This window comes from Oryctolagus cuniculus, chromosome 13 (assembly GCF_051225735.1).
Source record: "Oryctolagus cuniculus isolate XC-2025 breed Fujian yellow rabbit chromosome 13, ASM5122573v1, whole genome shotgun sequence".
In the NCBI taxonomy this organism is placed as follows: Eukaryota; Metazoa; Chordata; class Mammalia; order Lagomorpha; family Leporidae; genus Oryctolagus; species Oryctolagus cuniculus.
The window spans coordinates 92307753-92335035 of NC_142879.1; the positions used below are offsets into that span (position 1 = coordinate 92307753).

Here is a 27283-nt window from a genome sequence, read left to right on the forward strand (position 1 = left end):
TTGGTTCACCCTCCAATGGCCACCGCGGCCGGCACACTGCAGCCAGCACACTGCGCTGATCCTATGGCAGGAGCCAAGTACTTATCCTGGTCTCCCATGGGGTGCAGGGCCCAAGTACTCGGGCCATCCTCCACTGCACTCCCTAGCCACAGCAGAGAGCTGGCCTGGAAGAGGGGCAACCGGGACAGAATGCAGCGTCCCGACCGGGACTAGAACCCAGTGTGCCAGTGCCGCAAGGTGGAGGATTAGCCTAGTGAGCCATGGCGCTGGCCGCAATTTTTTTAATTTTAAAATTTTTTAAAGATTATTTTATTTATTTATTTGAGAGGTAGAGTTACAGACAGTGAGAGGGAGAGACAAGAGAGAAAGCCCTTCCTTCCATTGGTTCACTACCCAGAAGACCACAATGACCAGAGCTGTGCCAATCCAAAGCCAGGAGCCAGGTGCTTCTTCCTGGTCTCCCAAGTGCATGCAGAGGCAGAAGCACGTGGGCCATCTTCTACTGCTTTCTCAGGCTATCGCAGTGAGCTGGATTGGAAGAGGGGCAGCCAGGACTAGAACCGGCACCCATATGGGATGCCAGTGCCACAGGCAGAGGATTAATTACTGTGCCATGTAGCTGGCCCGTAAACAGCTATTTTTGAAAGAGTGGTTATATTTTACATTCTAAAGATTCCCTAGAAACTTTTCTCCAAAAACTTGAAATATTCAAGATATTCCAGGTTTAATTAAATCATATGCTACTAATAGGATTTTTGGAAAATTTCACATTTGATTCTTACTACATATTTCATCTTCACCTGGTTTCAGGATGAGATAAACAAGATCATGTCTTAACATTGTTTAGAAGTTTCATTTTTTTCCTTTGACATTCATGACTTAACTTTAAACAAAGTTTACCTTTTCTATAAAATACAAACATTTACCATGTTTGATTCTTGTGTGTTTTTTTCTGTACTGTCCTATGTGAATGCATGGCCTGATACACAGATAATTGTGGGGTCACATAGATGACTGTGCAACTCCCTGGCCCTAAATATGTTTTCCAAGGGTACAATTCAATGCAATATTTTTGAGACATATCCAGGATGCTTTGTTTAGTTCTTCCACTGCTTTCATCCACAGCAGCAATAGCAATTAGTGATTAGACCTTCCTCTTGGCTCCTATAAGCCCACTTTACTTGTAAATGCAGTGACTGCTGGATTCTACTCAACCACTCTTTGTATTCCATTTCTAAGTCTGTCTCAAAAGTTCCTTAAGTCTCAATGCTTCACCTGAAGTTGCTTAATCTATACTCCTAGCCCTCACCTCATAGCTCAGGTCATTTCTTACTTCTCTTTCATTTCTCATAGGTTAAATCTTCAACTATACCCACATAAACCGTTACCTGATGGGGATACCTTTGCAGACAACTAGTCTAGTACGTTTGCTAATGATTCTAAAGGGTGTGTCTTTGATCCTAGTGTTGTTTTCTAATATTGATACTAGATGTGTTAGGATGTTGACCAGCGTACTTCATGTTGAAATTCTTTTCTAATGCAAGACTTTTCACAGGCATCAAATTATGGGTCACTTCCATTTTCGTTGGAATCCCCTCTGCCATAGATACAACTTTAGCAGTCTGTTGAGGTTCTTTTCAGACACACACCCAGCTATATCACTTGGAGGCCTGAGTCAAATATCTTTATTTCCCAATCCAAAATCTTCACTTCCAAATTGTGTCCATAAAATATATCAACCCAATTACTCTCTGGTAGATGAGAACCTCCATTCGTGAGATGAGAACCTTCTGGAAAATTAGTTGCTATTGAGTTGGTCACATGCCATCGATTATTATACTTTTGACAGAGAGGGTACCCTTGAAAGTGACTAATAATTCTATGCCACATTCCTAAGTCATTTCTACAAGAATTTACAGAAAATACCTTAATAATTATGAACAAGCTTAATAGCCATTGCACACTGATATGAATTGAATAAAGTAAGCCTGTGTAAAGGCTGATGATCACAGTAGGGGAAAAGCTTGTTTTTATACATGCAGTTGTGGTAGCACTATGTCACTCTGCAAAGCCATGTCATAGTAGTCATTTTTTAAATTTTTAATTTTTTAAAATTTTTTTGACAGGCATAGTGGACAATGAGAGAGAGAGACAGAGAGAAAGGTCCTCCCCCTGCCTTTGGTTCACCCTCCAATTGCCATCGCAGCCGGTTGCTTCGGCTGGCGCACCACGCTGATCCGAAGGCAGGAGCCAGGTGCTTTCTCCTGGTCTCCCATGCGGGTGCAGGGCCCAAGCACCTGGGCCATCCTCCACTGTAATCCCGGGCCACAGCAGAGAGCTGGCCTGGAAGGACAACCGGGACAGAATCCGGCACCCCGACTGGGACTAGAATCTGGTGTGTCTGCGCCACAGGCAGAGGATTAGCCTATTGAGCCGGCCATTTTTATGTAGTCATTTTTATCTTTTACAACTATTTCCTTTTAAAAATCCAGAGGAAGTATATTCCATGGTGAAAATAAAGCTCCCACAAGAATTTCATATCCATTCTTGATTAGGAATAAAATTCATAGTATCAAAATAACTCATCCTCAAGTACTCACTGAAGAGTTAGGATTATAGTTGAAATTCAGAATCATACATGTATCACTATTCAACATTTATGGCAGTGTAAAAGACATTATGGATTATAGCGGCTTTTTCCCCCCATAATCACCCTTCCACCCGCAACCATCCCATCTCCCGTTCCCTCTCCCATCCCTGTGGTGGCTTTTCTCATTATACTATGACTCTAGATTAAGTGGACTGTCTGCTTTTGGTGGATCTTTGGAGGCTTGTGATGGGTGTGGCCAGAGAGCTCTGTTCAGTTCTTAAGGGTTAAGGGTGTGCCAAAGGTGACACATCCAGGTTTGGTGTGGTAAATCTCTCTCTCTCTCTCTCTCTCTCTCTCTCTCTCTCTTCAGAAGTGAAGTAATTACTCACAGCTGAGCTATGCTTGAAGGCAATCAGTGAGCACTAGCCCCTGTGGGTATAATATTCATGTGCTCTGTCCCAAGGACCACACAAAGGATCTGTGCAGTTCTCAGTGTAACCTCAGATTCCCTTGCAATCTCCCACCAGGTTGCCAAGGTTACCAAGTTTGTGGCTTCTCCCACTGAGTACTCACGTCTCAGGCCCTCTGTTTTCTCACACACCCTCAGTTTTTTTTTTTTTCACAGTGCCAGTTCATAAGCTCCACACATTCACTAGGTCTTAACTTGCTGTTATTTCTCCCCACCAGAGTCAGGTTTTTTGCCTGGCTGAGGGCGAGCGCAGCCCTGAGGTGGCACAGTTTTACGTATATCCAAAATGGTGCCTGCTCTTTGACTTGCTCGCCTTTGTAAGGTGAGTGGAGAGAAAGAATCGTGTCCATACCAGTTCCTTTTATTTTTTTTTCTCTCCTCTAGTTAGCCTGGTGAACTTTCCCCCATGGGGCTTCAAGCCTCGTTCCCTCTAGGCTCTTCCTGCTACTTTTCTGCCAGTGTCTCTGGCTGAGATTTCGCCTCACCTCCCTTTCCAGCGCTGTTGCCTAGACTCAGTGGCTGGGGTCCCGAGCCGTGGGTGCCCGTGCCTTCCACATAGGTCCACCGTGTCCTACTACTTCCAGAAGAGTTTCCTCTGCAGTTTTTTCCCTAACTCTTCCCTGAAACTACAGTATCTCCACTTGTATTAAACTATCTTTTCCCAGACTATCAGTGTGCTCCCTCCCTATTCCACCATCTTGGATGAAGCCCAAGAAGGGCTATTGACACAATAAATTTCAATGTACTTGTCTCCTGAGGTCACTTAATTCCTTCTTCAATTTCTGGATTTCAGTTTCTGAGTTCATACAACATCTTCTTACATTATCCGGTGAAACCTAGGATACAAATTTTTTTTTTAACATTTTTTTATTTAAAAGACTTACAGACTTTAAAAGACTTATTTAAAAGACTTACAGAGATAGACAGACAGCTCTTCTATCTCCTGATACACTCCCCAAATAACCGCAATGGCCAGGGCTGGGCTAGGCTGAAGCCAGGAGCTTCTTCTGGGTCTCCTATGTGGGTACAGGGTCCCAAGCAATTGGGCCAACCCCTGCTACCTTCCCAGGTACATAAGCAGGGGGCTGGATCAGAAGTGGAGCAGCTGGAGCTCAAATCAGAGTCCTTCCATGTGGGATACCAGCAGTGCACATGGCAGCTTAACCCACTATGCCGCAATGCAGGCTCTGTTTCTTTGTTTTTTTTTTTTTGTGGATTTTGTTTTTTATTTTTTAATTTTTTTTGCATATCAGTCAGCTAATGTATCAGGTTACTATTCCCTGGTAAGATATTTCTGTTACTATTTCCTAAGTCACTTCATTAAGTCATTTTACCAATATAAATTCTAAGTTATATACAAATGGTCCCAGATTTGTGATGCTCCCCCTCAACCACATAATCACAAGGGAAAATGACCAACACTGTAGGGTACTGTGCTAAGCTAGGACAATGGGTAGGTTGGGTATATAACAGTATTTTTGTCTTCACTATATTTTCACCTTAACAATGCATTTATCAGGACACAATTCTGCCAAATGCCAAGGAACATCTGTGCTTTGAAAAATGTCACCACATCATCACTCTCCATCTTTCCTCATGCATACACAGGCCTGTTTATTACTGAATTCAACACTGAGGGTGTTCTCTTCTTGCCTAATCAGTATTATGCTTCTTACCAGATTCAGCCCACTATCCATGTCTCCTTTCATGAAGATGCAACATATAACAACCCAGTCAAGTATCAAAAACATTTAGAGGCCTGTGCTGTGGCATAGACGGTAAAGCCACCAACTGCAGTGCTGGCATCCAATATGGGCACCCGTTCAGGTCCCGGCTGCTCCACTTCCAGTCCAGCTCTCTGCTGTGCCCTGGGAAAGCAATGGAGTTGGCCCAAGTCCTTGGGCCCCTGCATCCATTTGGGAGACCTAGAAGAAGCTCCTGGTTCCTGGATTTCAATTGGCACAGTTCTGGCCATTGTGGCCCTTTGGGGAGTGAACTAGCAGATGGAAGACCTCTCTCTCTCTCTCTCTCTCTCTCTCTCTGCCTGTGCTTCTCTCTCTGTGTAGCTCTGACTTTCAAATAAGTACATACATCTTAAAAAAAACATTAAGTATGTGACTGGAACTCGTGTAAATTCTACAATGCTGAATAATTTCCCTCTTACAATAGAGGAGCAAATTAGTATCAGAGTTCTCACATTTACTGGTTTCTTAAGTGCTTCCAATAGATTGCCCTCTCAGAATAGGAATGGAATTCCTATGACTTTCAAGGCTGTAGCAAAGGTGGCCTGCACCTTCTTTCTTGACCTCAGCTCCTACATTTCTCTCCCCTACTCAAGGCACAACTGCATTCTCTGCTATTCACAATTCCTGCAGGCTCTCAGGAGCCTGAAAATGCAGATCCAATGCAAAATTAATAGATAATAGGCAGCTACAATTACCTTTGTAATGTACAATGCCACACCCAAATGACAGTTATTGATGCTTGTGATGAAAACTTATGCATATCATTTGTAAAAGGTCCAAAGCAAATAAAGTAAATCTCAATAAGAAAATTAAATATAGTTCTGGTAATATTCACCCTATTTGTCCCAAATCATGAAATGTTTGTTAAAGAACTTAGAGATCATAAAAATAATAAACTGAGGGTGACATACTTTCAGGTTTAAATCAGTTCTACCAACCAACATATATTAAAAACTGCTGAGCAAAGGTGTAGGAGGTGTAGCATTTATACCATCATTCATCTCGGAAATCTGGAATGTAATGTCAAAACATCCTACTTAATTGATGGCTAATCTCAAAATATTCATATTATTTAGGTTTGAATATTCATGGAAAGCCAAGACATTGTGGCAAAAAATGACCTAAATGAAAGATCTCTGTGAGAGAGATCTCGGTGGAAAGAAGGGACCATTAAAGAAGGAGGTACCTTTCTCTGAAGGGAGGGGAGAACTTCCACTTTGATTATGGCCTTGTCTAAATAATGTCAGAGTTTGTGGACTCAAGAGGCTTCCATAGCCTTGGCAGCTCATGATGAGAGCCTCAGGTGATCACTGATGTCATAAATAAGGAGTGTCAATTGTTAAATCAAGAACAGGAGTCACTGTACACTTATTCCCCTTGTAGGATCTGTCTTTAATGTGTTATACTATGAGAATTAATGGTAAAAATATTCTTCAGACAGTTCTTTATACTTTGTGCATCTGTGTGGGTGACTGTTGAAAGTTTTACTTAGTATACACTAAGTTGATCTTCTGTATATAAAGATAAATAAAAATGAATCTTAATGAAGAATAGGATGGGAGAGGGAGTGGAATAGGAGATGGGATGGTTTGTGGATGGGAGGGTGGTTATGGGGGGAAAACTGCTATAATCCAGATTTGGCCAGCATAAACATTTTGCTTTTCTTTTCTACTGCAAAACTTTCAGATTATAGTCTGTCTCTGCTTTCTTTTGAGTACTTCTCTCTTGCATACAGCTATGATCGTAAGGCAGTCTTCTGAAGTTCTGTCAGATATACTTTCAACTATATCAATTGGAGTCATGCAGAGCTATGAATAGTTCCCAATTCATACTTTTTACTACAAAATGGTGTCCATGAAATAATATCCTAACTCTCTGGTAGAAAATACATGAAATGAACATTCTGGAAAACTTTAGGGGTCACTGATTAAGTGGGTAAGAAACTTATTAAACAGTTGATTTCTGGAATAAATTTCAAAATGATAATATTTCTTTTTTTCTATGATAAATTACTAATTTTTCCAAGAATTTAGAAGAAATTTTTCATTATTTGAACAAACTCAACTTATTGGGTACCGCATCTAACTTTGAATGTTGAACTCCTTAACATATTTTTGTATGGTAATAAAGTAAAGAGACATCTCTTGGCATTCTTATCTACAAAAGACCCATTATCAACATACTGTCATGTCATCTATTTTGAACTAATTTTTATAGATATAGAAAAAAATAATCTTTCAGTGTTTCCTAATTTGTGAACATGAGCAGTCAATATAAATGTTCTTAATCTCCAGATAACAGGATCTATATAATTTAACTGCCATCTATTCATTGTCACTTAAGGAAACTAATTAGTAAAATCAGTGACCTCATTGCTCAGTTATCAGTGTTTACATGCAATCTTGTGATCGCAATCTGTATGACATAAAGACATGAATGATAACCCTGTTTCTCTTGTACATAGTTATACAGTATTCATTATCCACCTATAAATTGGAATCCATGGATCATATTTCAATATTTTGTGAAACTGAACTAAGTTTTTATACAGATTGATGAACACAGACTACCAGAGAAAAGTCTGTTTCTGAACCAGCAGTGCTTAGAATGCTCTGTCACTATGTAAGACAGTGCTGGAGTAGTCATTTCTCAATATGTCCTTTTAGAAATACAAAGAGTTGAAGTAACACATTCCTTGTGGTGCAAAAGGATGTATAATGATCTAGTATCCATTCTGGAAAAAGAATGTAACTTACACCCTAGAAAGTAATTCATTCTCATAATCTCACTGCAGAGCTTAGATTTAAAAAGAAGATATTCATGGCCTGGCACTGTGGGGTAGCAGGTAAAGCCATTGCCTGCAGTACTGGCATCCCATATGAGTGCCAGTTTGAGACCCGGCTGCTCCACTTCCAATCCAGCTCTCTGTTATGGCCTGGCAAAGCAGTACAAGACGGCCCAAGTCCTTGGGCCCCTGCATCCACATGGGAGACCCAGAAGAAACTCCGGGCTCCTGGCATCAGATTGGCACAGCTCTGGCCATTGCAGCCAGATGGGGAGTAAACCAGAGGGTGGAAGACTTCTCTCTCTCTCTCTCTCTCACTCTCTCTCTCTCTGCCTCTCCTCTCTCTGTGTAACTCTGACTTTCAAATAAATAAATCTTTAAAAAAAGGAGGTATTCACAATTATAGATGACATAATTATTCAACATTATTGCATTTTAAAAGTACTCTAAATATTAGCAGGGGCTCCAAGTAACAGCTGTACACCCATGGCCATAGCAAAATTAGTCAAGGTAGACCAAAGATACATAATGCAAATACACATCAACTGATAAAAGAATACAAAAGATATACTAAATATAAAATGTTATTTTCAATGTATCACAATGTTTAATTAAAAACTTACTACCAAAATAATTTACCTTTTATAAAGCTAAGTGGAATTGAACTGGTAGTAGCAAGTAGTGTTTGCATAAATACATTAAATATACTTATCAATGAGAATATTCATATTGGCTAAAATATTTCTACAACCTCCTAACAGAGAAATAAAAACTCCTTTACAGTATGGTGAGAAGAGACTGACTTACTGAACTTGGTCTTATCAGGTACTTCTGTTGCTCTTCAATTCTGTTTGCCTGAACTTTGATGGTATCTTTTAATAGTGAATTTTCATATTTAAGCCTAAAATGAATATCGAAAAATGTTCTTACACATCAATCTAAATATACACATTAATTTTTGAACAAACATTTGAAGGTGTAATTATGTAAATTCTTAAAAATTTAAAAAGTAAACTATTTGATGACTCTATTATGTTTTCTTGTGGGTTAGTATGGATACGGTGTAACGAACAATTACAGAATATGCATAATTCAAAGTAGCTTAAAAAGAACATTTTTGCCAGGCTTCACATACATATATTTATAATGATAAATACATGGTCTATTTCTCATTTTCTTTGTTTTTTTTTTTTTTTTTTTTTTTTTTTTTTTTACAGGCAGAGTGGATAGTGAGAGAGAGAGACAGAGAGAAAGGTCTTCCTTTGCCGTTGGTTCACCCTCCAATGGCCGCCGCGGCCAGCGCGCTGCAGCCGGCGCACCGCGCTGATCCGATGGCAGGAGCCAGGAGCCAGGTGCTTTTCCTGGTCTCCCATGGGGTGCAGGGCCCAAGCACCTGGGCCATCCTCCACTGCACTCCCTGGCCACAGCAGAGGGCTGGCCTGGAAGAGGGGCAACCGGGACAGAATCCGGCGCCCCGACCGGGACTAGAACCCGGTGTGCTGGCGCCGCTAGGCGGAGGATTAGCCTATTGAGCCGCGGCGCCGGCCTTATTTCTCATTTTCTTTGATTTCACTGCTTTATAAAAGAACTCCAGTTATTTTGCAAGATACCTTGCATTATAGTGTTCAAGGTGATCTTGTAACTTCCTTGCATTTTGTACCTCTTCTTGGTGTAGTGCTGCTGCTTCCTGGAACTATAACAATAAATTTTTGAAACGTCTTACAAGTAGCTTGTAGAAATCTGATAATCACCTAGTTTTTACTTATTTATTTGAAAGGCAGAGTTACAAAGAGAGTGTGAAAGACAAAGGGAGATCTTAAATCTGCTAGTTCACTGCCAAAATGGCCCTCAAAGGATGGGTCTGGGCCAAGCCAAAGACAGGAAGCAGGAACTTCACCTGGGTCTCCCACATAGGCAGCAGGGGCCCAAGCTCTTGACTTGAACCAGTGCCCACATGAGATACCTGCATTGCAGATGGAAACTTAACCTACTACACCACAAAACCAGCCTACATTAACTTGTTTTGCATCTAAAATTTACAGTAATGCCTGTACATTTGCATAGTGCTCATGTGTACATTTATGCTGTAACTGCAGTGTTTACTTGTTGCAACAAACTTCACCTGACCCAATATCTACAATAATACAATGGTCCAGAATCAGTATCATTGATTTCATATTCAAATAAATTTTGACATTTCAGTCAGGTGGCATGACAATGAAAATGGTGTCTTATACAAGTTGTATTCAATTCCTGCAGACACAGTAGAAGGTGGCATCCAACTGGGGAGATGGAGGCAAGAATACACCCCAGGCCCTGAATAACACTTTCACCATTTCCATGAGCCAACAATATTTTTTCCACTTAACAGTTTGTAGACAAGTTTCTCTGTGTACTATTTAATGGGGGAAGGGTCATTCATGGGGGGCCAGTATTGTGGCATAGTATGTTAGGCCTCCGCTTGCAGCACCAGCACCCATAAGGGGTGCTGGTGCGCGACCCATAATCTGTATCTTAGAACACTTGTATATTAAATTAGCTCTAGACTTCCTACTGACATGTCAAATATCATACGTACTTTTCTGTTGATTTCACCTAACTCGTCCATTATATCCTTTGTCTTATTGTTCAACTTATAGTAAAAACACGCCATATCTTCCAGGGATGCTTCTGATTTAGACTGTCTTTGCTGAAGCTCATCATGTTGCTGCTGCAGGTGTTTCACATCTACCTGATAATATATGTCTGTTAGTATTTTATAATTCACCTCACTGTCAAATAAGGTTTATATTTCACTCAAAGGTATACACAACTGGTAGAGTTTTTGTGATGATTTTGATTTATGAGTTGTCATCTTTATGATGGTGTGTAAGTAATAAATATCCCATTGGACACGTATGAGCTAGCAATATGCCATGCTATATCTCTCAGGATGCTAGCCAGCAGTAGTGATTTGCAGCTCCCAATCAGCCACACAATCGCAAGGGCCAATGACCAGCACTCTAAGTGTTAACAACCTGCTAAGCTAGAATTTTGAGGAAGTTATGTGTATTATAAATTTTTGACTTATTTTCAATTTAACAGGTATCACCCTATCAAATGCCAATGAGCATTTGTAGTTTCATAATATAACCACCTACAGCAAATCATATTAATATTCATATTCTCTATGTATATACATTTATGATTACTGAACTCAGGTAACACAGAAACAGTTATTTTCCTGCCCAATCAGTATTATTTGATTCATCCAACAGCTTCAAGTCACTGTTTCTCCCCGATACATTTGTAACATTTAACCTATTGAAGTATCATAGAGCAATGAGTATGTGGCTGGAATTAGACTTCATTTGAATCTACAGTGTTGAACTATTTTCCTCTCTTTAGTAACTTTGGAGTTACTCACACATTGTCAATTCTTTGCTCAAATCCTTCCAATAGATTCTTATTTCAAAACAAGAATGAAATTGCAATGGCATTTAAGGCCCCAGGCAAACTTGGCCTCCACCTGTATCCTTGTTTTATCTCCTACAACCCTCTCCTCTACTTATACCCTGAGATTCATGAATCCTGCAGGTTTTCCTATCAAAATGGGGATCCAATGCCAAATTAATGAACCATAGAAATCTATAATATTTTTGAACTGGAAAATTATATCCAAATAATACTATTGAGCCTTGAAATGAAAAGTAATAAACAAATTATCTGTAAAAAGTGGTCAAAGTCAATCAAAAAAATCTTGGAGAAACTGCAAATAAATAAAATTTTCATAAAATCACTCCCAATTTTTCACAATCATAATTTCTTACACTTCACAAGTATCACAGAGCAATCAGTATGTTGGTACACTAGAACTTGTGTACTTCTACAGTGTTCAATGACGTGTAGATTGTAAGCAAGTTACTTGTAAAAAGTGGTTAAAATAATTCATAATTTAATAAAATGGATGGACCATTATAAAATTGTTGAGAGGTTATAAGAACACATCAGTTGACAGTGAAATGCCTTTCAGTTGAAGACAAAATGGATATGAATAACAAATTATACCAACTAAAATAGATAAAAAAAATTACAAGAGAAAGGTATTATGTGGTGCAGCATCTATGCTTTCGCTCATCTGGAAATCTTCTATGAACTGTCAAGGCAACCTGCATAATTCAAAGTTATTTCAAAATACTCCTTTCAGGTCTGAGCATTGCTGTTGGATTCATCATGGTCTTAAATATGGCAAGATAAAGACATTAAAATTATTATTTTAGGAGTATTGAATTCATTATTAATATTAGCCTATATGTGTAATTAATAATTTGAAAGCATCAAGGGGACATAGTGTCTTAAGTAAAGTATCTCTCAGGTCCAAATTTATTTCCTGAGGCAAGTTTATTTTTAAGCAGATAAGCAAATGCATTTCTAACGTACATAAATTTATATTTACTGCATTTCAATATTTATCCATAATCACGTATGACTGAATTTTCTTTCCTGGAGTTTAAAATTATTTCATTTCCCTGATACTTCTATTTTGTCTTCACAGATTCTATAGTCACTTCACTTTTAAATGCAACAATCTTTGAATTTACTCATCTATTCCCTAGAATTTTCTCAGTTTGTTAACTCCCAATTCTTAGACTGCCTATCTATATTCTGAGCCCTGTCCTCTTACTGTTCTCTTAACTGTTTGCTTTAGTCTCCTTCCTTCCTTCCTTCCTTCCTTTCTTTCTCTCTCTCTCTCTCTCTCTCTCTCTCTCTCTTTCTTTCTTTCAGACAGAGTTAGACAGTGAGAGAGAGACAGAGACAGAACGGTCTTCCTTCCATTGGTTCACCCCCCAAATGGCCACCATGGCCGGTGCGCAGCGCCGCAGCCAGGAGCCAGGCACTTCCTCCCGGTCTCCCATGTGGGTGCAGGGCCCAAGCACTTGGGCCATCCTCCACTACCCTCCTGGGCCACAGCAGAGAGCTGGACTGGAAGAGGAGCAACCAGGACAGAACTGGCGCCCCAACCGGGACTAGAACCCAGAGTACCGGCACCACAGGCGGAGGATTAGCCTAGTGAGCTGCAGCGCCGGCCTTTAGTCTCCTCTTTCTGTCGTACTTTGCAGAAATCATATCCTTATCCACATGTCCATAAAGACTTATTTCTGTGGATTACTTTGGAGACAGTTAAGCCTCTACATTTTATCCTGATTCTTATGGATGTGTCTCTGAGAGTTGTGTTGCTTTCTAATCTTGGGGACACCCTCACTGTTAGGAACTTGACCACCACAAATCATCTCACTTTTCTTTTCCATTACAAATCTTTCACAAGCCAGATAATGGATTCTCTCTGCTTTCTTTTGAATATTTCCCTCTTCCATAGAGATATGATCCTAGAGAACACTTCTGAAGTCTTTTCATATATACACTCAACTAGATCAACTGGAGTAAGGAAGCACTCTGCACACTACCCTATTTGGGCTTGTTACTACAATTTTGTGTTCATGATATAAGATCCTAATTCTCTGGTTAGAAAAATCATTTAATGAGAGCATTCTGGAAAACTTTAGTGGCTACTGATTGAGTGGGTAGAACCAACTCTTATTAAACATTTGATACCAAGATTTCCAACTGACAAGTAATTCTATGACATATTCCTAACTAATTCCTCCAAGAATTCATAAGAAATCCTTCATCTTTAACAAACTCCATAGCTATTTGGCACTGCAACTAAGTTTTGAACGTTGAATTCCTTCTCATATTTCTGTATGACAATTAAGGTAAAGGGACATCTGGCATTCTTATCCACAAAAATCCATCATCAACACCCTGTCATGGACATAGTTTGAACTAATTTACTGGAAGTCTAGAGTAAAAGAATGTTTCAATGTTTCCTAATTCATGAAAATGGTCAACACAAATGTTCTTGTTCTGTAGACATAAATACCTTCATAATGCAACAGCACTCGATTGTCACTTAAAGAAACTAATTGGTAAAATCCATAATCTCATTCTTACAAATAAGTGTTTACATGTAATCTTGTGAGAGTAATTTTTATGAAGAAGGACATGAAAGACAGGGTAATCCTGTTTTACTTGATAAATTTTTATATGGTATTCACTATCCATCAATTGGAATCCTGGATTACACACCTATCTTTTATGAGATTGAACTAAGTCCTTATAAAGGCTGATGAACGTAGACTAACAGGTAAAAGTTTGGTTCCGAACCTGCAGCGTTCAGAGCATTATGAAACTCTGTAAGCCCATAACGCCAGAGTAGTCATTTCTAGGTAACCAATGACACTATTTGCTTTTAAGAACCCAAAGATGTAACATTCCTTGTGGTGAAAAAGCATGTATAATGAACCAGTATCCATTCTGGATAAGGAATACAACTTACACTCTCAAATAAATGTACTATTAAATCCCAAAGAAGAGTTTAGATTTTAACCAAAGAGATTCAGAATTCCACACCATGTCATCACTTGACTTTATTCACACTTCAAAAGGTACTGTAAATATTACTAGGGACTCCATGTGACATTTCTACAACCATGACCATTGCAACACTACTCACAGTATACCAAAGGTAGAAATCATGGAAATGTCCATCAACTGATGAAAGGATATAAAAAATCCACTGTAAACAAAATATTGTTTTCTAATGTAACACAATTAGAATTTTAAAATGTAATCTGACTACTTAAACAATTTTATGAGTTCAGTCCATTCCTTCTATAAGGGTTAGCAGATTTGCACTGGTAGTAGCAAGTAGTATCTGTATAAATACAGAAAATATACTTATCAATGAGACTTGTCTGATTAGGCAAAGTATTTTCCCAATCTCCTAGCAGAGATACAGAAACACCTTCTCAGTGTGACAGAGGTTAAGAGACTGACTTACTGAACTTGGTCTTATCAGATTTTTCTGCAGCTCTTCAATACTGCCAGCATGCAGTTTGACGATATCTTTCATTTCCAAAATTTCAGACTGAAGCCTACAATGTACATGGAAAATATTTTCACCCATCAATCTAAGCATACACATAATTTCTGACTAAGCATCAGAAGGCAATATTGTGTAAATTCTTAAAATTGGAAAAGTATGGCCTGTTTCTTGTTGTCCATGGCTACTGTGCTTTATAAGGACTCAAGCTAGTTTGCATAGTACCTTGAATTGTAGTGTTCTAGATAATCTTGTGTCTTCTTTACATTTTCTACCACTCCTTGGTGTAGATTTTCTGATACCTGGAACTAAAACAAAGGATTAAAAAAAAGTTACCAGCACCTGGTACAAACTGCTCACTACCTGGTTTTGCCATTAAAATTTTACTGGAAATCACAACACTTCTTCATTTGCATATTGTTCATGGCAACATTCATGCTGTAACTGCAAAGTTGACTTGCCAACAGACATCACTTGGTCCAATATCTAAAATAATATGATCTGGTCAAGAATTGTTCTTACTCATTTCATATTTTGATACATTTTTGACATTTCAAAAAGGTGGCATGAAATGAAAGTGGTCTTTTATACAAATTACACTTAACCCTTGCTTTCACAATTTAAAAGCACTTGGGCCATCTTCTGCTATTTTCCCAATGGGAAAGATGAAGGCCAGACTACTTCCCCAGTAATGCATAAAATTGTCAGTGCTTTCAATAGTCACCAGTGTTTTTTCACCTTATGATTTACTGATCACTTACTCTCTGCACTACTTCCTGGGTAATGATAATGTAAACAGGATTCCTAGATTGAGTAGCACATACTTTGTAGACCATAAGACACAGACTCAAAGCACAGACCTGAAAATATTGGAATCAGTGGCTAAATGAAGTTTCCAAAATCAATTCATTCTTATGCTGCCTTACAAGCACTCTGTAGATAGCATAACAGTATACATTTGGATCTATTAGTGAATCTGTAGCCAGCAGAAAAAAGAGCTATGAAACAATAAATCCCAGTTCTGGCTAGTTCATGAAAGAAAATAGTTAATTTTTTTTTTCTTACTGAGTATAGACTGAGTTTTTGATAGATAAGTTCTCCTCTACAGCAATCAAGTGTTTTGATTTTATAATTTGTTTCTTAAAGGACAACTTTAAAAACTTTAAAAGCTTCACCTTAAAGCTTTATTCATAATGCTTATGTCAATGCCTCAAAGAAGAAAATTCAGCAGGTCAGCGTTTTGGCACAGTGGGCTAAGCTGCCTCTGTGATGCTGGCATTCCAGCCCTTGCTGGTCCTCTTCTGACCCAGCTCACTGCTAACTGACAGGGAAAACAGCAGAGTATGGCCCAAGTGTTTAGGTCTATGCCACCCACGTAGAGACCTGCATACATAGAGTTCCATGCTCCTTGCTTTGACCTGGCCAGCCCCAACAAATGTGGAAAGTTGGTGATTAGAACAACAGATGGAGGAAATCTCTTTTTCTTTCAGCTTCTCCCTCTATCTGATTTTTCCTTTCAAATACATAAATACATGTTCAAAAAGAATAAATTTCTGAAATGATATAAATTGTTTATACTTTTAGTCTAACAATTGATAAGCTAAAATATGTTCAATCAACACAAAGATAGGTGGCATCCATGTCAGATAAAATCCCCTGAGGAAAATTTATATTCAGACAAGATTATTTCCCATGAATAAAAATAAAAGCAGTTTAAAAGTAAGGTCTATGCTGTTCCATAAAAACTAGATGACAAATATTGAAAAGTGTAAGGTCAAAATGTGACAGAAGGAAAAGCTTATTGACAAAAGGGAAATTTGGGGCTGGGTCTGGATAAATATGTTTAGGTGAACAGAAACAAAGACAGGACAGCATAAAGAATGGTGGAGAAATGAGAAAACAGGCCCAATTAACTCCAAGTTTGATTAAATCCAATGAAATGATTGAATGTGTCCATACAATAACTTGGAAATGAATGTCCATGGCAGCATGCAGTGGAAACATTCTACATGTCCATGCATTGATGAGCAGATAATTTGTACAGCAGACTTATACTCTGTTAGATAATAAAATGTTATTTAATAATAAAAAGAAGTATTGATAAATGTTATGCCATGGATGGATCCTGAAATTAGTATACTAAGTGAAAAAAGCCAGTCATAAAGGGCGACATGCTGTAGGACTCTATGTATATGAAATGTTCATAGCAGGCAAATCATTGGAGAAAAAACACTTCCTTTTTGTAGGAAAAAGGAAGAAAAAAGGACTGAAGGAGTGATGCATAAGTGACACAGAGTTTCACTTTATGGTGACTGAAATATTTAAAAACTGATTATGGTGATGGATATCCCACTTTGGGAACCTATTATGGATATTGAATTTTATTAATCTGAATGTTTGAAGTCTACATAGGTGAAATATATGAGCAGTCATAAAAATATTTGTGCAAAAAGTAGGCTTAAGAGATGTCAGTTTAAAGGTAAAATGTGTGAATTCAATTCATACCTTATACATGCTGCACGTATCCCAAGAAGTTTGTGAAGCACCACTATATCACAATAAATCAGTTTTTAAAACTCCAATGGCAGGATATTAATAATTTTCTTAATTTTAAATTTTGGAAGTATAGACTACACAGGATATGAATATTCCATGCATAAAAACAGACACTTATTATGTGTATAGATAACATACATTATACACACTTATAATGTGTATAAATAACATATATGTGAATGATAAACACGGTTTTCAATTAGACTGCAAAATATTTTAAAATGTGCATTTCAGCATAGTATAAAGTATTTTGAGAATTTATTCTGAAATACACAGGATCAATAAACATAGGTTCTGTATCCATTCACATAAGTGAAACAAGAAATGTATTTTTTGAGAATTCTGCAAGATTTTATCCTCTGATTCAATCTGCCTTGTTTTATCATGACAACTGATACCACTGAAAATATTGAGAAAAATGTGCATTTTCTGTGAAAAATGATATATATTCCTCAAGTTTTTAACAGTGAATATTATTTTAATAAAGAATATAACAATACATAGAGTGGATATCAGAGTTTAAGAAGTAAGTGCATAATGATAAAATTGTGCCAGGATTTTCATATTCAAATAAAGCAGGGTCTTATGATATTTGTATCTGGAAACTCTTAGCTCTAGAATTCTTATTGACATGCTAAATATCATACATACTTTTCTGATGATTTCATCTAACTTGTTCATTATATCCTGCATCTTGCTGTTTAACTTAAGGTAAAACTGTGCCATCTCTCTCAGTGATGCCTCCGATTTACATTGCCTTTTCTCAATGTCATCCTGTTGCTGCTGCAGGTGTTTCATATCTACCTGATAAGATATGCGTGTTACCATTTTATAAGTCACTTTATTGTTAAATAATGGTTATATTTCATTCAAAGATACATACAACTGGTCTGATTTTTGTGATGGCTTCACTTAGGATTTTTCAGCTTTAGGATGGCAATTAAGTGATAAACATTCCATAGGACACATACTTTGAATTTTGACCTTTTCCTGAGCAAGCAATATGCCACACTATTTTCTCTCAGGATGCTAGCCAGCAGTAGTTTTTTGTAGCTCCCAGTCAACCACACAAACACAAGGACAAATGAAGAACACTCTAGAGTGTAACGTGCCACTAAGCTAGCATATTGAGGAAGTCCAGTGTGTTACACACTTTATTGACTTGCATTTTCAATTTAGCAATGAGATTACCAAGGAATCACCATATCAAACGACAAGCAGCATCTGTACTTTAGGTACTATCACCACATACATCACTTCACCTTCTTTTCCTCAATTGTACACATTTTTATTAATTATTGAAATCAGGTAAGACAGAAGGTGTTATCTCCCTGCACAATCAGTAATGTATTAGCCAACAGACTCAGTTCTCTATCTCTGTCCTGATAAATCTGCAACACTTAAGAACCTACTGAAGTATCACAGAGCAATGCGTATCTTGTATCTAGAGCTGGTATAATTCTACAGTGTTGAACTATTTTCCTCTTTTTAGTAACATCAGAATTCCTCACACAGTCAATTCTTCGCTCAAATCCTTTGAACAGATTTCTTTTTTTGAAAAAGTAATTCCCAATAGCTTCTTAGGCCCTATGCAAATATTGCTTCTAGCTTCCTCCTGACCTCAGCACCTACAACTCTCTCCTTTGCTCTCACGACTGTGAATCATGAACTCTGCCAGCTTGCATGTCTCTGAAAACAGGAATCCAATGCCAAATTAACAATCCACAGACAGCTACAATTATCTTTGTACTGGAGAAATTATACCCATTGATAGGAACTCATCCTTGAAATAAAAATAAAAAGCAAACTATTTGTAAAAATGTTCAAACTACATCATAAATGCCAATGACAGAATTAAATCCAATGCAGATTTGGTAAAATTCCCCAAATTAAATCTGTAGATTGCTTAAGGCTGTATAACCATTTCAATGATATTAATTCTTCCATCTTTGCATTTTCTTGTGTCCTTGATAACTTCTTTCATTAGCATTCTGTAATTTTCATGTTAATTAACTATTTTGGTTAAATTTACTCCTACTATTTGAGGTTGGTTATTGTACGTGGGATTTCTTTCTTGACTTATCTTTCAGTGAGTTCTAGTACTGGCATGTAAAAAAGCTAGTTTTATGTATCTTGATTTTGGTATCTTCAACTTTACTGAGTTGTTTGATCAGTTCTAACAGCTTTTTGGTGGATTGTTTAGGTTTTCCCATGTACAAGTCATTTGGAAATATGGATATTTTGACTTATTCCTTTCTAATTATGATGTCCTTTCTCCTAATTGCTCTTGCTAATTTTTCCAACACTATATTGAATAAGAGTGAAAGTACTCAAACTTGTCTTGTTCTAGATATGATGGGAAAAGTTTTCAACTTCTCCCCATTCAGTATGATATACTGAGAGTTGATTTATCATATATAGCTTTAATATTTTTAGGTATGGTTGCATCTATAGCTAGCTTACATTTTTATGTAAGGATGCTGAATCTTATCAAATGCTTTCGCTGTGATGACTAAATGGTTTTTGTTCATTCTGGTGATATTATTTGTTTATTGACTTGTGAATGCTGAACCACTCGTTCATTTCTAGGAAAAATCCCACTTGATTTGTGACATACAATCTTCTTGATGTAGTGTTGGATTCACTTTGCTAGTATGTTGTCGAGAATTTTTGCATTTATATTCATCAAGGATAATAGGTCTGTAGTAGTCTTTTCATGTTGTGTCTCTGTTCAGTTTTGGAATCAGTATGATGCTGATCTCAAAAAGGGTTTGGCAACTCCATCCTGTTCAATATTTTGGAATAGTTTGAAAAGTACTGGAGTTAGTCTCACTTTAAATGTATTGCAGAATTCAATAGTAAATCTATCAGGTTTTGTACTTTTCCTTGATAGCAGACTTTTGGTTATTCTTTCAATTTCACTGCTTCTTATGGATCTCTTTAGGCTTTCTGTATCTGGGAATTAACCCATTTCTTTGAGGTATTCCAATTTGTTAGCATAAAGTTGCTCATAGAGGGAGAGATCTTCCATTTTCTGCTTCACTCCAAAAATGGTTCCCCAAAGTCAACACAGGACCAGGTGGAGGCCAGGAGCCAGGAACTCTACCCAAGTCTCACATATGGGTGACAGTGGCCCATTAAACTGGGCCACCTTCCACTGCTTTCCCAAGTGCGTTAGCAAGAACCTGGATTGGAAGTAGAGCAGTTAGGATTGATACTGCTATTCATGGGGTGCCAACATTGCAGGCCACACATTAACTTGCTGTGTCACAACACCAGCCCCAGAGTAGTTTCTTATGAGCCTTTGTATTTCAATGGTGTCACCTTTAACATCTACTTTTTCACCTCTAATGTTATTTACTTGAGTTTTTTTTTTTTTTTTTGTAATTTGGTAGTTTGGCTAAAGATGTGTCTACTCAAAAAAAACACACACCTTTTTGTTAATAGTTAATATTGTTTTTTTGCTTCAACTTCAATTATTTCTGCTCTGATTCTTATTTATTGCCTCCTGCTAATGTCTGGTTTGTTCTTGATATTCTAAATTTTTAAGATGCATACTTAGAACACGTTTTGAGACCTTTTTAAAAAAATATGGACATTTAATGCTATAGATTTCCCTCCTAACACTGCTTTTCCCTTGTGCAAATGGAAGGGGGCAATGTGCCTTCCCTTTTCAGAGCAACTTAGTCACTCAGATCCCAGTCAGATCCCTGGACTGGACTTGAAGTCAGTGGAGACTGTGAAATTCTCCCATAGCTAGGGCTGCTCACAGTGGGAGCCACAGCATCTTCTTCCTATCTTATCCCAGCAAGACAGTGTTTCCCAACCAGAAGTCAGTCACACAGATACAAGGGATGTCCGGCGGCAGTCACTGATGACAGTGGTGTATCTGTTCTCTCCCCTAACTGCCTCAAGGAGTCTGTGTTCTGCCACTTCTCCACAGGAATTTCATTGCCCTGAGAATGACATGCTCCTTTGTTCTAGTTACTGTGACTGACATTAGTGAGGCTACTCATTACTCAGTCATCTTGGATGCACACTTGATTTTCTTTTTTAATGCAAAGCTTTCACAAAGTCAAGTCATGGATTTCTCTGCTTTCTTTTGAATAAGTTCCTCTTCCACAGATACGACCTTTTGAGCTTCCTTCTGAGTCTCCTGAAGTTCTGTTCAGATGTACACTCAAGTAGGTCAATTGGAGCCAACCAGACTCTGCCTCTGTCCCAGTTCAGATCCACTGCTCCACAGCTGTGTCAACGAAATATCTCAACTTGGGTATTCTCTGGTAGAGGGACTCATGGGATGAGAACTTTCTGGAAAACTTACATTCCAATGAGTTGAATGAAAACTGTTTCTTATTAAACTTTTGATTTACAGGGTAGATTTCAAAGTACCTAATAATTCAATGACATTTTCTAACATTTATACAGGAATGTACAGGAAACCTCTCTTTATTTTGAAGCAGCTCAACAGCTATTAGGTACTACAACCAATTTTTGAATGTCTAATTGCTTAACATATTTCTGTATGACAATTTTATAAAGGGATGTCTTGTGGCATTTTAAAAAGTCCCATAGGAGCTGGCACTGTGGCAGAGAAGGTTAAGCCTCCATCTGCAGTACTGACATCCCATATAGGTGCTGGTTCAGGACCAAGGGGCTTCACTTCCAATCCAGCTTCCTGCTAATGCACCTAGGAAAGCAGCAGAAGATGGATCAAGTACTCGGACCCCTATATCCACATGGGAGATATGGAAGAAGCTCCTGGTTCCTGGGTTTGGCCTGGCCCAACCCTGGCCATTGTACCTATTTGGGGAGTAAACCAATGGATGGTAGAGTTCTCTCTCTCTCTCTCTCTCTCTCTCCCCTTCTCTTTCTGTATTTCTGATTTTCAAATAAATAAAATCTTAAAAAAGAAAAAGTCCCCTTACCAATATGCTTTCATTTCACATGTATGGAACTAAGTTCTTACAGGTCTAGAGAAAAACAATCCTTCAATTTTCCTAAGACATCAGAGAGATCAAACACCACAAATGTTCTAAACCAAACAAGCATGTGAATCTGTGTAATGCAACTGCACTCTAGCTATTGTGCCTGAAGGCAATTAATTAGTAGAAACAACTACTTCATTGTTCCATATTAGTGCTTCATACAATCTTGTGACCTTATATCCTATTAAAGGAAAACATGAAGGATAAGGGAATCCTGTTTTTGTTATAAATAGTTGTAAAGCATTCACTATTCATCAATAAATTAGGATCCTAGACTACACAGCCATCTTTTCTGAGACTGACCTAAGTCAAAATAAAGGCTGATATATATAGGTTAATGGGGAAAAAGTTGATTGCTTAATCTGCAGTGCTCAGGGCATTAGGTAACTTTACAAGGCCCGGCAAGAATAGTCATTGCTATGTATTCCATATTTCTTTCATTTTAAAATACAAAGAGAAACACATATTTCTTGGGGTTAAAAAGTCCACTCAAAGACCTACTATCCTTTCTTGTTAAGAAATACAGTTTATGAGGTTAATGTTGTCACATAGTGGGTTAAGCTGATGCCTACACTGCTGGATCCCTTATGGGTACCAGTTTGAGTCCCATCCACCCCTCTTATGATCCAGATCCCTGATAAGGCTTCTGGGAAAGCAGAGGAGGATGGCATGAGAGCTTGGGCACGTGAACCCATGTGGGAGACCTGGATAAAGCTCCTGGTTCTTGGTTAGAGGCTTCAGCCTGGTCCAGCCCTAGTTGTTGTATTCTTTTGGGGAATGAATCAACAGATGAAGCTCGCTTGCTTGCTTGCTTGCTCGCTCTCTCTCTCTCCCCCCTCCCACCCTTTGTGTGTGCGTGTGTGTGTGTGTGTGTGTGTATCTCTGCCTTTCAAATAAATCTTTTAATAAAAGAAATATAACTTGGGGCTGCGCTGTGGCGCAACAGGTTAACACCCTGGCCTGAAGCGCTGGCATTCCATATGGGTGCTGGTTCAAGACCCGGCTGCTCCTCTTCTGATCCAGCTCTCTGCTATGGCCTGGGAAAGCAGCAGAAGATGGACCAAGTCCTTGGGCCCTTGCACCTATGTGGAAGACCCGAAAGAAGCTCCTTGCTCCTGGCTTCAGATTGGCACAGCCCCAGCCTTTGCGGCCATGTGGGGAGTGAACCACCAGATGGAAGACCTCTCCACTCTCAGTGTAACTCTGACTTGCAAATAAATAAATAAATCTTTAAAAAAAGAAATATAACTTACAACATCACAATAACTTAGTCTTAAAATCTTACTGAATGCTTTAGATTATGAAAAATTCAGAATTCGCTGCTCTCATTTCTTGGGATTTCAAAACATATTAACAATTAGCAGGGACTCCAATATATAGTTATTATCAATTCCCATAGTAGCCTTATACATAATAAACAAAAGGTGAATGATTGACTTACTGAACTTAGTCTGAAAAGGATTTCCTGAAGATTTTTAATTTCCCTTGCTTGCTTTAGTATTGTATCTTTCAACTCATGATTTTCCTGATCATGCCTAAAATACATATTTTAAATTAATGATTCTCACAGATCAATTTAAGAAAATATATTTCAGAATAAACATCTGAAAGTGTTATTATGCAAATTCTAGAAATTTGAAGTCAATTTCTTGGCAAATATATCATTATTCTATCTTGCTTTGTCAATAATGCACAAAATTTAGGGATAATGTGCAAAAGCTATGCATTTAAAAATAGTTTAATACTAAAAGTTTTCCATGCTTTACTCAGAAGTATTTATGTTTAAAATGATATAATTCTCATAGTACATAGCATATATGCTTTAGAAAGACTCAAGTTATTTTGAATGGTTGTTTGAATTGTACTTTTCCAGATGATCTTGAATTTTCTCAGTGTTTTGTACCACCTCCTTTTGTTCATCTTCTGATTCTTGGAACTACAACAAAGAATAAAAAAAAAACATGAAATTTACCAGTATCTGGTATGAATCTGGGAAGTACCTAGATTTATGACTAAAATTTCATTAGAACATAGCAATGACTCTTCCTTTTCATCTTATTCATGACTACATTTATGCTATAACTTCAAAGCTGAGTTGTGCCAACAGGGATGCTATGACCTCAAATCTAAAACAGAACTGTCTGGGCCATTACAGAAAGTTTATAGTCATCTGCTCAAGAAAATGACACAGGAGTAGACTTGGTTTTGAGTATGTTCTATCAGAAAAATTCTCAGATTTACAATATTGGCCAGTTAAAGGAATGGGAGATTACCTTATGGAAAATAGCTATAATTTTGAAATCCAAGTACAATGAAATCAACTATAATTTTAGATATTCATATGTGCAAATGACCATTGGTATCCCAGAGATCATAAAAATTCACATAATGTTATAGACAACAAATGTTTAATGGAATTTTTCAGTGGCCACACCAATAATGAAGCCAGAGTGCCTGGATTCTGGCTCCACTATCTGTGTGATCTTCAGCAATTCATTTGCCCTGTGTTAGTTCTTCACCTGTATAATGGAAATAATAGTGTCTACTTCACTTGAAGGTAGGAGGTATTAAATGAAAGGTATATGTAAAGAACTTCAAAGAAGATGTGTCACATAGTCAGGGAAATATTTCAATAGCATTATTATTATTGAATTCATGTTTGAATAAAATGACATATTTGGGAAGGGGAGCGTAGCAATAGAAGTGATCTCTTATAAAGTGATACCAAATCCTTCATACCAAAGTGGCAGCAAACTAGGAGCATGAGGCCCAGAATACATTGCCAGCTCATTATAAAGCTTTCATTAATTTTATTAGCCAACCATCCTTTATGCAACTTATAATTTATAAATTATTTTTCTGTAAACTCAGTGGGCAATAATAATGAAATACAATACAAACAGGACTCTGAATTTGAGTAGCACATATCTTACATAGCCATAAAAATTGGCCTAAATGTACTAATGAAAAGACCAGACTCTATAGCTAAATCAAATTTCCCAAATCACTCTTCATTCTCAGGTTGCTCTAGCAAGCAATCTGAGGATAGAGTGATGCTCCATGGTTTGGTGTGTAAGAAAATGTATGGCATTTCCACTGGTAAAGAGCTGTAAAGCTACGAGTCCCAGCTCTGGCTATATAATAAAGGGAAGCAAACTTCAGATTTTATATTCTCCCAGTGAGTAAAGCATTAGCATTTTATAGAACAATTCTCCAGAAATAGGATTAAGTATTTGAATATTGTACTTAATTGCCTAAAATGTGTTTAGAAGAAAAGCTTCATTCATTCATTCATTCATTCACTCATAATGTTCCTGTCAGTGTCTCAAGGAACACAGATGGCATGGCATAAAGTACTTAATTTTAACTTAACTGTCCAACTATAACATTTTCAATCTACACATTTATATCACATATGTCCACTTAGGCAAATTTATAGCACAACTGTCACCTTAGACAAATTATCTATTATGCAGATAAGTAAAAGCAATATAAACTTAAAGGCCACGTTATTCTCCATAAACTAGATGACAAGTACTGAAAAGAGAAAAATCGATGAGAGAACACAGAACATCCCATCAGTGAAAGGACCTCTGGAGTAGGGTCTGAATACAATGAGTACAGATCAACAGAAACTAAAATAACAGTGTGAAAAAGGAGGAGAGAGGGGGAAAACTGGCCAGAGACACTCACTTTGCTGACGTTCACAGGCAGAGAAGTAAAAAGCATATTCCATACATTAACTTGGAAATGAATGCTCATAGCAATAGCGTTAATAATAGTCAAAAAATGGAAACAGTGTTCTATCAACTGATGAAATGTTTATCAACTGATGAATGAATAATTCCTACAAAGAACTGTATTCTGCACAGTACAATATTATTTTAAAAATAATAAGAAGTATTGATAGATTCTATACCATGGATTGACCTTGGAAATGTTACGTTAAGTGAAAGAAATCAGTCATAAAGGGCTGCATATTGTAGGGATGACCTTATTTAAATGAAATATCCACATCAGGCAAATAATGAGACACTAAACGTACATGTTTGGTTGCCTAAGGACTAGGGAAGATATAGGAGCTAAAGGCAGGATGGGTGAGTGAGACAAGGTTTTCTCTCAGGATGTTAAAAGCTGTTCTAAAATTGATTGTGGTGCTGGTTATCCAACTCTGGGAATATACTATGGACGTTGAGCTACACTTATTTGGATGGGTGAACTCTATGGTGTTACATGAAATATACAGATAAGAGTGTTTAAGACAGCATTTTTAAAAGTTTGTGGAAGGGAGTAGGCACAGTGGGTTAATGCCCTGGCCTGAAGTGTTGGTATCCCATATGGGCGCCGGTTCCAGACCCGGCTAGCTCCACTTCCTGTGCAGCTCTCTGCTGTTGCCTGGGAAAGCAGTAGAGGAAGGCCCAAGTCCTTGGGTCCCTGCACCCATGTGGGAGACCTGGAGGAAGTTCATAGCTCCTGGCTTCAGATCAGTGCAGCTCCAGCTGTTGCAGCCAATTGGGGAGTGAACCATTGGATAGACTACCTCTCTCTCTCTCTCTCCCTCTCCCTCTCCCTGTCTCTCCTCTCTCTTTCTCTCCTCTCTCTGTGTAACTCTGACTTTCAAGAAAAATACAATAAATCTTTAAGAGTTTGTGGGAAATGATCTTAAAGATAAGTCAATTTTGGTGCAAAAAGTTTTGAAGTTGAATGGCAATATGTAGATGATAAAGTCTCTCAGCTTTCAGGAGGACTAGTGCAAAATCTGCAACATCCTCAAATATAAATGCTATCTTTAGAAAGAATTTAAGTATAAGAAAAATGGCAGAATAAGATGGTGTAAGAAGTCATCATATTGACAAAATTGTCTTAATTATAATAAAATATTTTTTTTTACATTTCTTTTTTTTAAACTTTTATTTAATGCATATAAATTTCCAAAGTACGACTTATGGATCACAATGGCTTTCCCCCCATACCGTCCCTCCCACCCACAACCCTCCCCTTTCCCACTCCCTCTCCCCTTCCATTCACATCAAGATTCATTTTCGATTATCTTAATATACAGAAGATCAGCTTAGTATACATTAAGTATGGATTTCAACAGTTTGCTCCCACACAGAAACATAAAGTGAAAAATAATAGATGATTTTTTAAAATGATGATGAAATCAGAGCAGACCTATTGTCATGTTTAATCCCAGTGAGAGTCAAGTTGGGAATTGATAATTTCTT

At 37.8% G+C, this 27283-nt stretch overlaps 1 protein-coding gene across 3 annotated transcripts in view; it reads right to left on the minus strand.

The window, feature by feature from the left end:
- LOC103352179 (uncharacterized) overlaps positions 1-27283 on the minus strand; it is a 110377-nt gene that overhangs the window by 20567 nt on the left and 62527 nt on the right. For 2 of the 3 annotated variants that reach the window (XM_089311793.1, XM_070055921.2), the window contains exons 23-31: positions 23921-23991; positions 23497-23590; positions 17719-17871; positions 14737-14819; positions 14470-14563; positions 10168-10320; positions 9200-9282; positions 8397-8490; positions 3806-3895 (exon numbers count right to left, since the gene is read on the minus strand). In XM_089311793.1, the coding sequence (XP_089167919.1) occupies positions 3806-3895; positions 8397-8490; positions 9200-9282; positions 10168-10320; positions 14470-14563; positions 14737-14819; positions 17719-17871; positions 23497-23590; positions 23921-23991 (915 nt within the window). Of the gene's footprint in view, positions 1-3462; positions 3896-8396; positions 8491-9199; positions 9283-10167; positions 10321-14469; positions 14564-14736; positions 14820-17718; positions 17872-23496; positions 23591-23920; positions 23992-27283 lie in introns of those variants that run through there. The other variant, XM_089311795.1, reaches the window with a different exon arrangement.